This window comes from Thamnophis sirtalis, unplaced genomic scaffold (assembly GCF_051295495.1).
Source record: "Thamnophis sirtalis isolate CommonGarterSnake01/CBP01778 unplaced genomic scaffold, rThaSir2_p1.2 scaffold_2, whole genome shotgun sequence".
NCBI lineage: Eukaryota > Metazoa > Chordata > Lepidosauria > Squamata > Natricidae > Thamnophis > Thamnophis sirtalis.
In genome coordinates, this window is record NW_028261382.1 from 9,587,682 (window position 1) to 9,603,398 (window position 15,717).

The window sequence follows — 15,717 nt, forward strand, 5'->3', positions numbered from 1 at the left end:
AGTCATCCAGGTCATGGTTGTCCCAAAGGTGTTTTTTCAAGAGGCAAAAACACCTTTGGGACCACAACCTTTCAACTAAATACCATTGCTAGGTGAGGTTACAATGGGTATTTCAGGCTACCATGCCTAGTAGTTAGCACATTGCAAAAGGCTAGACTTCCATGAGTATTTAGAGTTTTCACAAACTAAATTCAGCTAGGGTTGATTGTACGTGTGTGAAGCCAGGGTGAGACTACTTGAAGGACAAAAATATGGAAAATTTTTCATTGCTAATGTATCCCAAGAAATGTCTTTTTGAAACAAGAGTTTTTATTGCAAGGAAAATATCTGTTATTCAGAGCATAATACAGTTCTGGGGCATTTCTGGATAAAATGTAACTCTCTGGATATGACACAGGTATCCTTGGGAAGAAATGCCTTGCAAAATACCAAGTGTACATTATTTTAAAATGATGTGTAACCCCGGCTAAATTGTTCTGTTTGGACTATTGAGCAAGGAAGAAACGCCGCTAACCAGCTACTTTATATGTGTGAACTCATTGTGTTTCAGCAAAGTCCAGGTGCTCAGTGTGTAAATGAGATTCCGGATGATGGGAAAACAGGAGTCTGGAATGTTTGCCTTGCAGCTATTGCTCTGGGAGCCTCTTGTAAAATGAGGTGTTACAATCAACTAGCTACGGGTCACAGCTCTGTGCCATGATCGCCATCTGTTTGGTTAATCAAGTATTTCTGTTCAGTTGGGCCTTTTGCAAAATTGGGGAAATTCGTGGTTTCGTAAATGTGTCCTTGTTTACCGTCTGAATTGGGCCGATCATTTTCCAAGGTAACCTCTGTGCTTTTACACAAACCGTTGCAACAAAATGCACTGTTTTGTCGTACATGTTTTCTTGACTGAAAAAATTTAATGTCAGGTTATCTCACTGAAGAATTTTGCAATTAAAATTTATGCTTTTTTCCCCCTGCTTAAAGTTTGAACAGAAGTAGTTTTGTCCAAAACAATTTGTATGGATATCATAGATGGGTAAAACAAGTTTTTAACAGACCGGGAATGTATATTGAAAAATATTGATATATTTACAGTATTTGAAGACTCTCCCAGTTGTATAACTCTGATATACAACAAAAAGGGAAAACCAATTTTTGAACAAACAGAATAGAATAGAATGAAAAGACTTTGCAAATTGCAAGAGTATTATTACACATTTCTCCAAGGGGAGTTTTCACATATAAGGGGTTTCCTCCTTCAAATTGAGAAGGAAAGTTGATGTGGCGACAGAAAAATATTGTACTTGTGATTGTAAAGGTTCTTGTTTGAGGAGTTTGTCTTACAGGGACAAGTGAATTCGCTCTTTTTCTTCAGAAAAGAACATCAGGCTATGCAGAGACCTGTGAAGTTGGAAAGTAACATCTCAATTGTCCCAGCTTTGCTTCTGTAGTGAGAAAGGGATTTTTAGATCACATTGTGATTTGTTTGTTATCTGTGACTTTTTTCTGTCTGAAATGCACCACGTCCATTTAATAGGTTAGACTGCAGGGGTCCCCAAACTTGGCAACTTTAAGACTTGCGGACTTCAACTCCCAGAATTCTGGGAGTTGAAGTCCACAAGTCTTAAAGTTGCCAAGTTTGAAGACTTCCCCACTTGGTTGTAAGTTCCTGTTGACAGTGCAATTTCATGCGTGCTTTTTTTGAGGATAAGCTTTAAAAAAATTCTGACATTTCTTAGTAAACATGTCTACAGCTCCATTTAATTCAAACAGAGGGAATATTTTATTCATTATTGCCTTTTGCACTGTCTTCTGATTTGAACATTGCCTCTTGGTTTGGGTTCGTTTCTGTTACTGATCTGACCTCTGCTTTTCTAGAGAGATAAAGTGATCCACTGATGAATGGAGGCAGCTTGTCATAAATATCTTGTAGTGCTTGTAAAGGTGCTTGCTATTACATACTCCATTACCCTTAATGTAGGTTTGAATAACTGCCCAATACAAAAAAAACAATCTCTTTACTTCTTCATAAAGCAATTTACATAGCGTCAAATGCTGCAGTAATTAATATAACTGAACAAATTGCCACATGAAGGATTTGTCTTTCGAATAGGCTCAGTCCCAACCGACAGATAGATAGATGATAGAACAGCAATATGTGTCTGGATTTGCTGAGAACCATAAGTCTAACTTTTTCCAATGTTCATCTATTTTCTCCTGCTGTTCAAATATAGCTGATCTTTTGGACAATTCCATTTATGACTTGCTTCTTGTATCATATGAACTAGGAACTTAGATCTAATACTGTTTCTGAATCTTGTGAACAATGCACAACCATCTTCCTAAACGAATAAATGAGAATTCCTGCTTTCTGTTCCATATAAATAGAACTCATTGTTACAGAACATAGTTGGATTATAAACATGTACTATAGTCTAATTATCTCAGAACTCTGGATCAAACATGTTATATTTCAGAGTTTATTCCTTGTTGCCTTACAACATTGGTGAACTCAAATAGATTTGTTGATTTATTTATTTTTTTAGTTCTTGGAAGTCAACCAGTGCTCAGTTATAACAATTAACCAAAGATTAAATATTGGTGAATTTTAAAATGTTTTTGTATAACAAAGCTTAAAGCATCAATCACCAAAACACAACTTTAATGTAGTATGGCAGAAACTTCGTGTTAATTTTGACATTTTATGACCAATCCATCCTCTTATTCCCACAGACTTTAATTTCAGGAGTTATAGTTAAATAGTTGAATACTTCTTAAAGAGAAAACCCCTCAAAATATTCGCTCCATTTAAATGCAATAATAGAATGGTCCCTATAATGTAATGTTAAATTATTTTAAGGTCTGATCTCATCCTGCATTTTAGGCAGCGGTGTGTTGTTATAACCTGTCATCTCTAAAACCTTAAATTAGAGTAAACTTTCGTGGTATAAGATTGATCCTCAGAGTCTGTTAGTAGTTGTTGACTATGGATTTCTGCAAAGAAAAAATAAGGTGGACCTTGTATCTTGATCAGGTATTTCTTTAAAAACGCCTTTTGCTAACTTCATGATTTAACCTGTCTCCTTTTAATATTATACAGATACCTAAGATACCTAGAATAATAATGATATTAACAGAGTTTTATAGGTTCTTAAACGTTCTTCTTACGTTTAGAGATGAGAGGTTTTAAGAACAGGCTGGTGAATGTTGGTGCAGACTGATTTGCTTAAAACCAACTTTTGTCTCTCCTCAAGGAAACATATTAGCTAAGTAAATGTAAACTTGTTGGTATGTTTTCACTTGAATGCTTGGAGTAAAACATTTAAGTTTTAGTTAATCAATTTCTAGAGAGTTGGGCCAGCAATCTGTTTCTTGCTTGCAATCTTGCCTTAAACATCCTATTTTTGTTTGATATAATGGGTTGTTTGTGAGAGTTTAGCCTATTTCAGCCTTTTTTCAACAAATGAGCTATTGATAAGAGGTGGTTAAATGCCTTACAGCGATAAAGAGATAATGTAACCGGCATTTTGGAGGCATTTGAAAGCAGAGTGATTTTTCTTCTCTGTTCAGTGTAATTGTATTAATGTTTATGCGAAATTGTGAGCCGTTTACCAAATAGATGTCTTGTGTTTCTCTTGGCCTAATAAGCATACTGTGAAAAGTTTAATTTGAAAAGTCAGATGAAATGCAGATGGAATAATCTCAAAGACGTTTGTAAAGTGCATTTATTGGAAAACTACAATTGTGTTTTCCACAATATCCCGGTGGCGAGGATTTTAGAATTAATCTCTGATAAGAATTAAATATTCTTATTAAAACAAGTCTCAAAATATCTGTTGCAAATTTAACATTATAGGAGAACAACACATGAAAAACCCCTTAAACTTGATTTTTAAAAACTTCAGTCCCTATTGCTTCATAAGAAATTAGTTAATCAATCCTCAGTTTTTACTTTAAGTTTAATCAGATATTTTACACAGTAACTGATTTGGCAAGATTAATCTATTTCAAGTTAAGAAGGCATAAACAATAGAACTATCTAACGGCCTGAATTACATCTCCTTGAACACTGACGGAAGAGAGAGAGAGAGATATTAAGTTACTCAGAGATATGGGCGATTGATCCCATGAAAAACAACTCTCTGAAAACCCACTATTGCCTTGGTCTGATTTTTAAAATACTTTATTTTACAGTCCCAGAAATCTTGGATAGAAAATACTTTCACCAAACGAGAATGTGTCTACATAATACCAAGTTCAAAGGATCCTCACAGGTAAATGAAGAGAGTTACAGAAATATTGCAGCCTTTGGTATCCTCTTCCAAATTAAGGTTTAAGCATTCTCACGAGAGATCTGAGAAAGGGTTTTCTGCAGTAGCAATTTGGATTAAAAAAAAAAGTGGAAGGGGAAATCTTGTGATATGAAATGGGAGTGCTTTAAGAATTGGAAGGGAATATTGAGAATGAAGGACAAAGGGAAATCAGTGTACTACAGGACATGGGGGTGATTTTAGGAGTGGCTTGAAAAAAGATATAAATAGAAAGAAAAAGGAACAAAACATGAAATAAATATCTCAGATGACATGATTAATATAGGGGAAATAAGAAAATAGCAAAATGTAAAGTACACAGGTGGAAAAATGATATGAATTGACATACGTTAAATAACAATTATAAGAATGTATATCTAAGAATGAATTTGAAAGGAAAAATAAAAAAAACTTTTTACAAAAAAAAAAAAAAAAGAATTGGAAGGGAATTGGAACGTAACAAGAGAGTTTTTTCCCCAAAGGCTGGGATCTAAGTGAGAAGAAGGAATTATGATTTTCTCCTTAATTTGTGCTATATTGGATAGCTGGAGACAATAGCAGCTTTTGTTTTGCTTATATCATATTTGCTGTGTTACACTTTTTTCCTTTTGTCCTGTAGTGAACCCGTGCACAAAAAAATAAGTTTTTTTTAAAATTAAGAAAAGTCCTATAATATTTTGTGTAATGTTTTTTTTTTTTTTTGAAATTGGGACCGTTTTTAGACCGTTTTTATCTTTTTAATCTTAGATGCCTTCCAGGATGTCAGATTTGTCAGCAACTTGTCAGGTAAGCAGTTTTGCATGAAATAAAAGTATTTTTAAAAACTAGGTTAAATAATACAAGTAGGTTATCTGTGAGCACTATAGGCCATTTCAAAAGTCTCTGGAAGCAGAAATAAGTCGAAATGCAGAGACGGTTAAATGAAAAAAGATGTTTACAAGAAGGGCATAGAGAATGTAAGCCTATACTAAAGCGAGCAGTAAACATAATTATCCCTGCTATCATGGCACTCAAGCCCTTAGATGGTATCTCTCTTTCTAATATCATCATCAATCTTCATTACACTGCAGTTTGATTTCTTTAATGAAAGGGGAGCTTCTTTCTTCAAAACATGGGATTGTGGTTTTTCAGAGACAGCGCCTGGATTAAATTTGGTGGAAGTTTAACAGGTAGCGACTGTGAAGTGCAGTGAACCTATCGCAATGTGCCTGTCCAATTTCCTGAAGCAAGTTTTTTGTCCTTAGGTGCTGTTGTGGCCGCTTGGTACGGCAGCATGCCTGCTTCACCGCAAGCCTTGCCATGAAATACTCCGATGTGAAACTAGGTGAAAATTTTAACCAGGAACTCGAGGAATGGTCTGTAGAAAAACACACAGAGCAGTGCTCAACGGATGCTTACGGTGTCATTAATTTTCAAGGAGGCTCTCATTCCTACCGAGCGAAGGTTTGTACCCACAGTTCTATTTGTCTTCTAAAGGTGGAGTTAATGAGCGCCTCTGGAATCACCTTCAAATGCAATATCCAAAGTGAAGATTAAAATAGCTGTATTAGTGTCAGTGTTCCAAATATCATGCAGAATTAAATCAGAGTCCAAGGCAGAGCTATCCTTAAAGTTCCAATTTAATAAGACAGACATGTTGGCATCGTACTGTGGAATCCCAATTCTGGAAGTTACATCGGATTCCCACCCAGTTGAAAGTTCATTATCTTGTCCCCACACCCACAAATCCATCACCTGGTCCAATCTTCTTCTTCCACGCTGGCATCTCCACCCAGCTGGTTCCGGTCAGGTGCAGAGGTGCAGAGACAAAAGATGACCTTGGCTACTAGAAAAGAATGACAACAACACATTCCACCATTCTACTCCTTTCTATTCCCCCCTCCCAACTACTACACTAATGAAACAGCATAATGAAATAAGAGAGAGTGTGGCAGGCCAAAGATCCTAAAAGGGATATAACTGCAGGCCAGACAATTGGTCTTCAATACAATTCAATACAAGGGGACGTGGTGGCTCAGTGGCTAAGACACTGAGCTTGTCGATCAAAAGGTCGGCAATTCAGCAGTTTGAATCCCTAGTGCCACATAATGGAATGAGCTCCCGTTACTTGTCCCAGCTTCTGCCAATCTAGCAGTTCGAAAGCATGTAAAAATGCAAGTAGAAACTTAGGGACTACCTTTCGTGGGAAGGTAACAGTGTTCCGTGCGCCTTCAGCATTGAGTCATGCCGGCTAAATGGCCACGGAGATGTCTTCGGACAGTGCTGGCTCTTTGGCTTTGAAACAGAGATGAACACCTCCCCCTAGAGTCAGGAACAAGGGGAACCTTTACCTTTATCTATTGGTCTTCAAACCCAGAAGTGATAGGGTGGAAATAGATGGGATTTGAGTCAAGTTCTCATGTGACTGAATTGCCCTTCAGTTTATAATATAATGGAGGTTATTATCTAAACTCTTTTTGTGATAGGTTTCCGTGAATGGTGCTAACTATTATTTGTATTTCACTTTTCGAAGTGGATTTTCTATCTGTCTCAATAGAGCCGAGGTGGCGCAGTGGTTAAATGCAGCACTGCAGGCTACTTCAGCTGACTGCAGTTCTGCAGTTCGGCTGTTCAAATCTCACTGGCTCAAGGTTGACTCAGCCTTCCATCCTTCCGAGGTGGGTGAAATGAGGACCCGGATTGTTGTTGGGGGCAATATGCTGACTCTGTAAACCGCTTAGAGAGGGCTGAAAGCCCTATGAAGCGGTATATAAGTCTAACTGCTATTGCTATTGCTATTGCTATTCATTTATCCATTAATATGGATGTTAAATCCATTCATTTATTTAATTCAACCTTTCAGATTGTTTTTTGCCTTTTCCTGATTCCGATAATGCAGTAAAATGGAGGCATAGTTAAAGCACTTCACAATTCCATTTGTTTATTCTTCTAACTCCTAATAGAAAGTACATGTGCCTATAGGCCCCCACACACAATTGAATTAGTCATCGGGTTGCGGACATTTATTTCTTAGTCACTGTGTTGAACTTCTTGAATTTTAAACACATTTAAAACAATGCAGAAATAATCCCACGCTAAGCTTGTTTTGCAATATATTTTTTATTATTTTGTGATAAAAGAAAACTACTCTGTTAGTCGTGTCTATAAACTGAAGTTTTCGATAACAGTGTGTCATCCCCAAGAAAACACTTCCTTCTTCCTCTGTTTTTCTATATTGCACCTACAACATACAGACAGTGGTGCTTCCTCAGATGCAAGAATTCCAGCTGTTGAGAAGTCATCACATTTACCTTGAATTCACATCAAATATATTGTGGAAACCAGAGTAATTCTGGTTAAAATTGGTATTCTTAAAAGGATATTTTGAAGAGCAATTTAGATTATACTTCTGCTTTCAGTTTTAAACACATGTGTGTGCTGTGCTGTGCTGTGCTATGCTATATTTTATTTTAACCATGGTTTGTTAACTTAAGCCTTCATGGCAAGTTTTGCATGATTAAATTATGAACCAAGCGGTAGAAATTAGAATGGCTGTATTTGTAAAGTAAAGGTTTCCCTCGCACATATGTGCTAGTCATTCCCGACTTTAGGGGGCAGTGCTCATCTCCGTTTCAAAGCCAAAGAGCCAGCACTGTCCGAAGATGTCTCCGTGATCATGTGGCCGGCATGACTAAATGCCAAAGGCGCACAGAATGCTGTTCCCTTCCCAACAAAGGTGGTTCCTATTTTTCTACTTGCATTTTTACATGCTTTCGAACTGCGAGGTTGGCAGAAGCTGGGAAAAGTAACAGGAGCTCACTCCATTATACGGCGCTAGGGATTCAAACCGCTGAGCTGCCGGTCTTTCTGATCGACAAGCTCAGCATCTTAGCCACTGAGCCACCGTGTCCCTTGGCTGCTAAACCAAAACACTGATAAACCAAAATCGAACAAAACATTTTATGAATCCAAATATACGGGCAGGTTTAATCTTGTAAAACATTCATTAGGAATTTTGAATCAGCCTTTCAGCTGTGATATTTGTGTATCACATGCATGAATTATTTTATATGCTGCTGGTTTTGTTGTTAAAGGTTATTAACATTTTCTTTCTTTTGATAGTATGTACGATTGTCCTATGACACCAGATCTGAAGCCATCCTACAACTGATGCTCAAAGAATGGCAGCTGGAACTGCCAAAACTTGTTGTTTCTGTACACGGAGGAATGCAAAAATTTGAGCTTCACCCACGGATCAAACAGTTGCTTGGTAAAGGCCTTATTAAAGCTGCAGTAACAACAGGAGCCTGGATTATAACTGGAGGGGTGAACACAGGTGATGCCTTGACTTGAAACATACATTGGATGTACATTTACAAAACAATTGGTGCTGAGCTGTGTTATTGTTGGGATGTCATAATGACTCAGAACTTGTTTTAAAGGTCCCATGGAGGTAGCATATTTGGAATCCTGGGATGACACCGAGTGTGATAGATAACATAGGTAGTTCTAGACTTAACGACCACACTCGAGGCCAACATTTCTGTTGCTAAACGAGACAGTTGTTAAGTGAGTTCCACCCCATTTCACGACCTTTCTTGCCATCGTTGTTAAATGAATTGCTGTAATTGTTTTAGATTAGTAACATGGTTATTAAGTGAATCTTGCTTCCCCCTTGATGTTGCTTGTCAGAAAGTCACAAAAGAGAATCACATGACCTCCGGGACACTGCAGCCGTCATAAATATGAGTCAGTAGCCAAGTGTCTGTATTTTGATCACGTGGCCATGGAAATATTGCAATGATCATAAGACTGAAAAACCGTCTTAAGTCACATTTTTCAGTGCTGTTGTGAGCTTAGTCACTAAAATGAAAGTTTGTAAATTGAGGACTATCTATATATACATCGTCATGATTTGAAGATGGTGAAACTAATGAATTAGAATATGAGAGAGGATGAAAGAGACTAATAATAGGACGACGGTGAAATGCTTCCGGTGGGGGGTAACCTCTTACTTTTGTAATTGACAAGCATCAATTGGTTGGGATGTATGAACCAAGCTACTGAGTTTTGTGGAGATTTTTTTATCAAGGCACATACACTTTTTTCCTTGCACAGGAGTTGCAAAGCACGTTGGGGATGCCCTGAAGGAGCATGCCTCCCGATCATCTCGAAAGATTTGCACTATTGGAATAGCTCCTTGGGGAGTGATTGAAAACAGAAACGATCTTGTTGGAAAAGATGTAAGTTCATAAAACTATTGCACGTGCAAAAAATATTCCTATTTTTCTACTTGCATTTTTATATGCTTTCAAACTGCTAGGTTGGCAGGAGCTGGAACAAGTAACTGGAGCTCACTCCGTTATGTGGCGCAAGGGATTCAAACTGCCAAACTGCCTGCCTTTCTGATCGGCAAGTGTTTTAGCCACTGAGCCACCATGTCTCTTTTGAAAAGTAATAACTTTGAAAAGTAATAATTTTGTTTTATGTTTAGGTTGTTGCTCCCTATCAAACTCTGCTAAATCCTTTAAGCAAATTAAACGTCCTGAATAATCTTCATTCCCATTTCATACTGGTGGATGATGGCACAGTTGGAAAATACGGAGCAGAAGTGAAATTGCGGCGAGAACTGGAAAAAACAATCAGTCAGCAACGAATTCATGCAAGTACGTGCACCATATGATTATAATGATAGAATTAACTATTTTAATGTACATGAAATGACATGACTTTCAGACCAGACAATGGGTGATTAAGTGGTAAAGATTTTGTTTAATTGGTAGGAGGCCAATTTTTTAATTTTTTTTTCTTTTAGTTCATGTATGTTTATTGGTAAAATGTGCATTACATCTATTTCAGTTTTTCAAATAGATTGTGTCAAAACCTTGATAGCGCAATATTTTGTAACCATTAAAAAAAATTGCTGTGAAAAATGATTGCGTGTTTACAGTGTTTTAAGTTGCATTTATGCTGACTTAGCTGACTGTGGTAAAACCACACTTTAGAGCTTGTGCATGATTACCTGTATTTAAAATGTGTGCTGATCAACTTTTGACTTGTTTGTGCAATGAAAGACAAACTCTGCCAGGTTGTTTAAGGCAGCCTGCTCAAGTTTCCCACACGTTCTTTCATGTAAGGTGTAAGCATCAGCTGGGCTTATTTAATTTCGGCAAGCTTTAGTGATCTTCAGGCTTTTTACAATGATATCATGTATTCAGCTATCCATGATCAACTATACTGGAAAATTGTAACCTCTATGGTTTTCGTAAATCTTGTCTTTATTCATATTCATTCTACTTTTTAATCCCTGCTCATTGTTCTTTGTGTTTGCCTATTCATAACATTCTTTGAAATCTCTCTCTTTCCCTCCCTCCCTCTCCCTCTCTCTTTCTCTTCCTCTCTCTCTCTCTATGTATGCATCTGCATAATTACTTCTGCAAGGTTGTTATATCCTCCATAGTCCAGTCTTTATCCCAGGTGCATATTAATTATTCAGGAAGAGTTGCCCAATGCAGTTAAGTAATAGCACTCATCCCTCATTAATTAATAGCAGGGACATTAACCAAGAGAAACTCCAAAGTCAATTTAACAAAACCACAAAACTTGCTTAACGTGTAGAGCAGGGGTCCCAAAATTTGGCAACTTTAAGACTTGTGGACTTCAATTACCAGAATTCTGGGAGTTGAAGTCCACAAGTCTTAAAGTTGCCAAGTTTGAACACCTCTGGTGTAGAGGATGCATATTCAGTTTTTTTATATTGTAAAGTTGGAGCTTTAAAATTTAATTAAAAAGAAAAAGAAACCTGTCTTGAGTGATGAAAGCATTTTTGTATTTTCTTTAAAACCTCTTAACCTAGGAATTGGCCAGGGTGTTCCTGTGGTGGCACTTATCTTTGAAGGTGGTCCCAATGTTGTCCTTACTGTTTTGGAGTATCTTCAGGAGAGCCCTCCTGTGCCAGTCGTGGTCTGTGAGGGGACCGGCAGAGCGGCAGATATCCTGGCTTATGTTTATAAGCAAACAGAAGAAGGCGGGTAAGTCCTTTTAAGCATTGGCCACCTACAGTGGAGCTGATCTCGATCAAGTTGGCTTGTTCGTCCCTCTTGCTCAGTCTTTTCTAGATGTCTTCCATATTTGTAGACTAGAATCTGTTTCAACCTTGCTGTCAACTTGTAAAGCGTTTCCATGACTACTATCAAGTTGACATAGAAAAAGGGAGGAGAATTCCATGCATACCTTTGGCCAGAGTCACGTCTCATATTCCTACAGCTGGTGTGTGAAATGCGCATGTTCGTAGCCTGCCTAGCACCTTGTTGGTGGATGTGATTTATGACACAGACAGAAGGGATACAGGGGTAAAGTTCAAATGCAATTAAGTGGCAACCAGTTTCGGCTCCACAGAAAAACATGCCAAAATGTTGATCCTAATAAATGACTGAATTTCTTTTGAACTTTGTCTTGAGGCTCATAAATTAATTAAATCATCTTTTGGAAACTTCACAGTTTTGAATAACATATCTGAGATGTTGTTGTGACCTGTTGGCCCTTGGCCCCTCCAAGGGCCGACTCAGAGGAAGAGGTATAGGAGTCAGGGTTAGCATCAGGGCAACCTGGGAGCTCAGAGGGAAAAGATAGACTGGAGCTGTTAGAGTGAGAGACAGGGGCAGAATCTGGGCCATCCATCAGCCCTCAGATGGAGAGTCAACAGCCCCGAGGTCTGAAGATGGTTGATGAAGAAGAAGAGGAACAGCTGGCTTCAGTGCCTGACGCATAGATGTGCAGAAGGCAGAGGAGAGGAGAGCTGTGGAAATCTATGGGCCGGTCCTTGGGATGGAAGAGCCACCACTGCTAGCGAAGCCCCACCCTAGCACTGGAGATAAAAGGCAGGGGGCGGAGATGAATAAGTGTGGCAAACAACTATTCATCTTCTGGACGGACTGACTTATTAGCCTGCGAGAAAAACTTTTTGCTGGGGCTGTTGGCACACCTAATTAAAGGAATCTTTGAGTTCACTTCAGAGGGTTTGCTGTGTTTGAGGAGCGGGGTCAGAATAGATGTGTTCAAGTACAGGGTGACTTTCTTTGTGCAAAACTACTACATGTGCTTAGCCACTGAGCTATATAACACATCCCTACGATGAGAGCAATTTTTCTGCAGTTGAGTTTTCAACCTAAGTGCAGAGTTTTTAACCTAAGTGCAATTGCCTGAGAAACAGTTGATTACAACCTAGTTCTGTAACGGTCCCAATTTTCTTCTCCTGTAGCTCTGAACTTAAAAAACATTTCCCATACTTTGCATACGATAATTATGCAGAAATTTTGATTTTTTTTTCTTCTTTAACCTCAGAAGCATCCCTGATGGAGCTGAACCAGAAATCATTTCAACAATCAAAAAGACCTTTAATTTTGGTCAGAGCGAAGCGGTTCATTTATTCCAGACACTGCTGGAATGCATGAAAAAAAGGGAACTGGTAAGTAAATCTCTGCACCACTACGAGGATTTGCTTAATAAACATTTCACTCTGGGAAGAATGAAAAATATAGTTAATAAATCCAGATCATTTGTCTCTTTTGTAAATATTACTGAAGTTAGAATTCCTATTTCAATTTAACTTGATATAATCTGGGTACCCTGTTTCCCTGAAAATAAGACCTCCCCGGATAATAAGCCCAATTGGGCTTCTGAGCACAAGCGCTAAAATAAGCCCTCCCCTAAAAATAAACCCTCCCCAAAAATATAGCAACCCAGAAACAGCCATGAGGTGACCACGCATGCCTCCTACTGCACCTCAAAAATAATAAGACCTTCCCGAAAATAAGGCCAAGCGCTTATTTCAGGTGTCAAAAGAAAATAAGACCCTGTCTTATTTTCACGCTAACACGGTACATGAGAGGCGGTGCGCGCATCTAAAAAAACTTGCTTTTTTCCTCTGTCTAATTTTCAAAACAGATTACAGTGTTCCACATTGGTTCTGATGAACATCGAGATATTGATGTTGCAATCCTTACAGCTCTACTAAAAGGTACTTTTGTTTTCTTTCAAAGTGATATTGTTTATCTTAGAAGTTAATACTTTTGGGTAGGACCAGGGATGAATATCTATTCCTTTCGTTGCCTAGCTTGTTTCTGATTGGGAACTGTTTTGGGAATCCCCTTTAGGAAAGGGAAAAAAAAACATTCATCTTTTTGCCGTTTTTTTGATTGACTTTTTCGGATACTGATTTCATCATCTCTTTGTAATAGTGTGACAATTATATAAAACTGTCTGAATACTGGATCATTCTTTGCTTAATTCTGAATAAAGTTCCTATTTCTTCTGTGGTACCCTCCTGTGCGGTCCCAACAGCATATAGCTAATTTAAAAATTAGAAGCTGTCTCCTTTAAGCAACTATCTCATGGGAAATGTAACTACCTTATGGGAAATGTAGTCCCATAACATGTGACCACTTCTGTGCTCCCTGATTGGGCAGTGGGGTATTTTGCCCGGGAAATTGTTTTATGACTGCGCACTCACTGAATCGCCATCAGCACTATCAGAAGCAGCTTTGCACCAGCGGCATGGGTTAGAGGAATTAATGTCTTTTTACACTACGTGATGGGACAGATCAGGGAAAGTCAGAAGAATCTTAACACTGAACTGTAAGTTTTGCTGTTAAGGATTCCTGATAATAAACATGATCTGAAAGATATTCCCAAGCGTGGAGTTAACTGGCTGCCCGAGCAGAACCTCATTGCCCGGGGCAGAACACCTCCAGCATATTGATTGGGTGATCAGATATAAACACCATTCACTGATCTATTAATTTCAGGCACATTTTATTCTGTTGGATCTCTGGTGCTCTCTGAGTTTGTTTGTTCTCCTACAGACATTTTGTTGCCAAACTAAATAACATCATCAGTGCACTGGAGTATCATCTGCAAGAAAACAGCCAAGCTCATAGAGCAGGGCTGTCAAACTCCCGGCCTTTGGGCCAAATGTGTCATGCGCTGGCCACGCCCACACCCAGTTTAGCGAAGGGGGGGAAAGTCCCAGTACGTCATGTGACACCACTGTGATGATGAGAGTTTGACACCCCTGTTCATAGAGCCGAGGTGGCACAGTGGTTAGAGTGCAGTACTGAAGGCCACTACAGCTGACTGTTATCTGCAGTTCAGCGGTTCTAATCTCACCGGCTCAAGGTTAACTCAGCCTTCCATCCTTCCGAGGTGGGTGAAATGAGGACCCAGACTGTGGGGGCAATATGCTGACTCTGTAAACCGCTTAGAGAGGGCTGAAAGCCCTATGAAGCGGTATATAAGTCTAACTGCTATTGCTATAGTATCAAAGACCCCACAGTTCAACCTGAGCTACAGATATTCTCTTCTATCGGTACACTTCATTCTATAGCCCTTTAAAAGCATATACATTTAGCGGGCCTTTTTCAGCTTCAAAGACTTTCCTCCAATTCACAGGTCTTCTATCCCTTAAGCAAAATATTAAAATCAGTTTGTTTTTAACGTACAGTTGTGTTGGATCTGGATACTTTTGGAATTAGGCTTTTGTGGTAAGCAGGTTAAATTTCAAAACTTTTTTTTGTTGTTGTTTACATTTGCTTTTAGGGACAAATGCTTCTGCATTTGACCAGCTTATTCTTACCCTTGCTTGGGATCGAGTTGACATTGCCAAAAATCATGTTTTTGTTTATGGACAACAGTGGCTGGTAAGTCAAGCGGGGCAATTGGAATAGGGACAATATAAATAAGATTGCTGATAACCAGATCGAGCAGGCGTAATGCTGGGCTACCTCATCTCCACAATCCCCTTGGGAAATCAAACGACATTAATTTTTACTTAAGCAGATTCTTAATTTATCAATTTACAAAAGAGGAATTGTCATTTAAAATAAACTCTTGTTTACATAGTACTCTTATTATACTCTCACATGAGCCGAAGTGGCGCAGTGGTTAGTGTGCAGTACTGCAGGTTACTTCTGCTGACTGCTGGCTGCAGTTTGGCAGTTTGAGTCTCACCAGGCTCAAGGTTAACTCAGCCTTCCATCCTTCCGAGGTCGGTAAAATGAGGATATGTAAGTTTAAATGCTATTGGGAAGGAAGGAAGGAAGGAAGGAAGGAAGGAAGGAAGGAAGGAAGGAAGGAAGGAAGGGAAAGGAAAGGAAAGGAAAGGAAAGGAAAGGAAAGGAAAGGAAAGGAAAGGAAAGGAAAGGAAAGGAAAGGAAAGGAAAGGAAAGAAGCTATAGTGGCACAGTGGTTAGAGTGCAGTACTGCAGGCTACTTCTGCTGACTGCTGGCTGCAGTTTGGCAGTTCGAGTCTCAGCAGATTCAAGGTTGACTCAGCCTTCCATTCTTCCGAGGTTGGTAAATGAGGATATATATGTTTAAGTGTTAGCAGTTAGCAGTGTTAGCTATTGCTAAGTGTTATTGGGAAGGAAGGAAGGAAGAAGGAAGG

At 38.7% G+C, this 15,717-nt stretch overlaps 1 protein-coding gene across 3 annotated transcripts in view; it reads left to right on the plus strand.

The window, feature by feature from the left end:
- The window catches only part of TRPM7 (transient receptor potential cation channel subfamily M member 7), a 69,780-nt gene that overhangs the window by 18,311 nt on the left and 35,752 nt on the right, over positions 1-15,717 (plus strand). For 2 of the 3 annotated variants that reach the window (XM_087704237.1, XM_087704239.1), the window contains exons 2-11: positions 4,180-4,259; positions 5,043-5,081; positions 5,540-5,738; positions 8,397-8,610; positions 9,393-9,517; positions 9,769-9,940; positions 11,131-11,305; positions 12,618-12,741; positions 13,221-13,293; positions 14,871-14,971. In XM_087704237.1, the coding sequence (XP_087560363.1) occupies positions 4,180-4,259; positions 5,043-5,081; positions 5,540-5,738; positions 8,397-8,610; positions 9,393-9,517; positions 9,769-9,940; positions 11,131-11,305; positions 12,618-12,741; positions 13,221-13,293; positions 14,871-14,971 (1,302 nt within the window). The remainder of the gene's footprint in view (positions 1-4,179; positions 4,260-5,042; positions 5,082-5,539; positions 5,739-8,396; positions 8,611-9,392; positions 9,518-9,768; positions 9,941-11,130; positions 11,306-12,617; positions 12,742-13,220; positions 13,294-14,870; positions 14,972-15,717) is intronic. The other variant, XM_087704238.1, reaches the window with a different exon arrangement.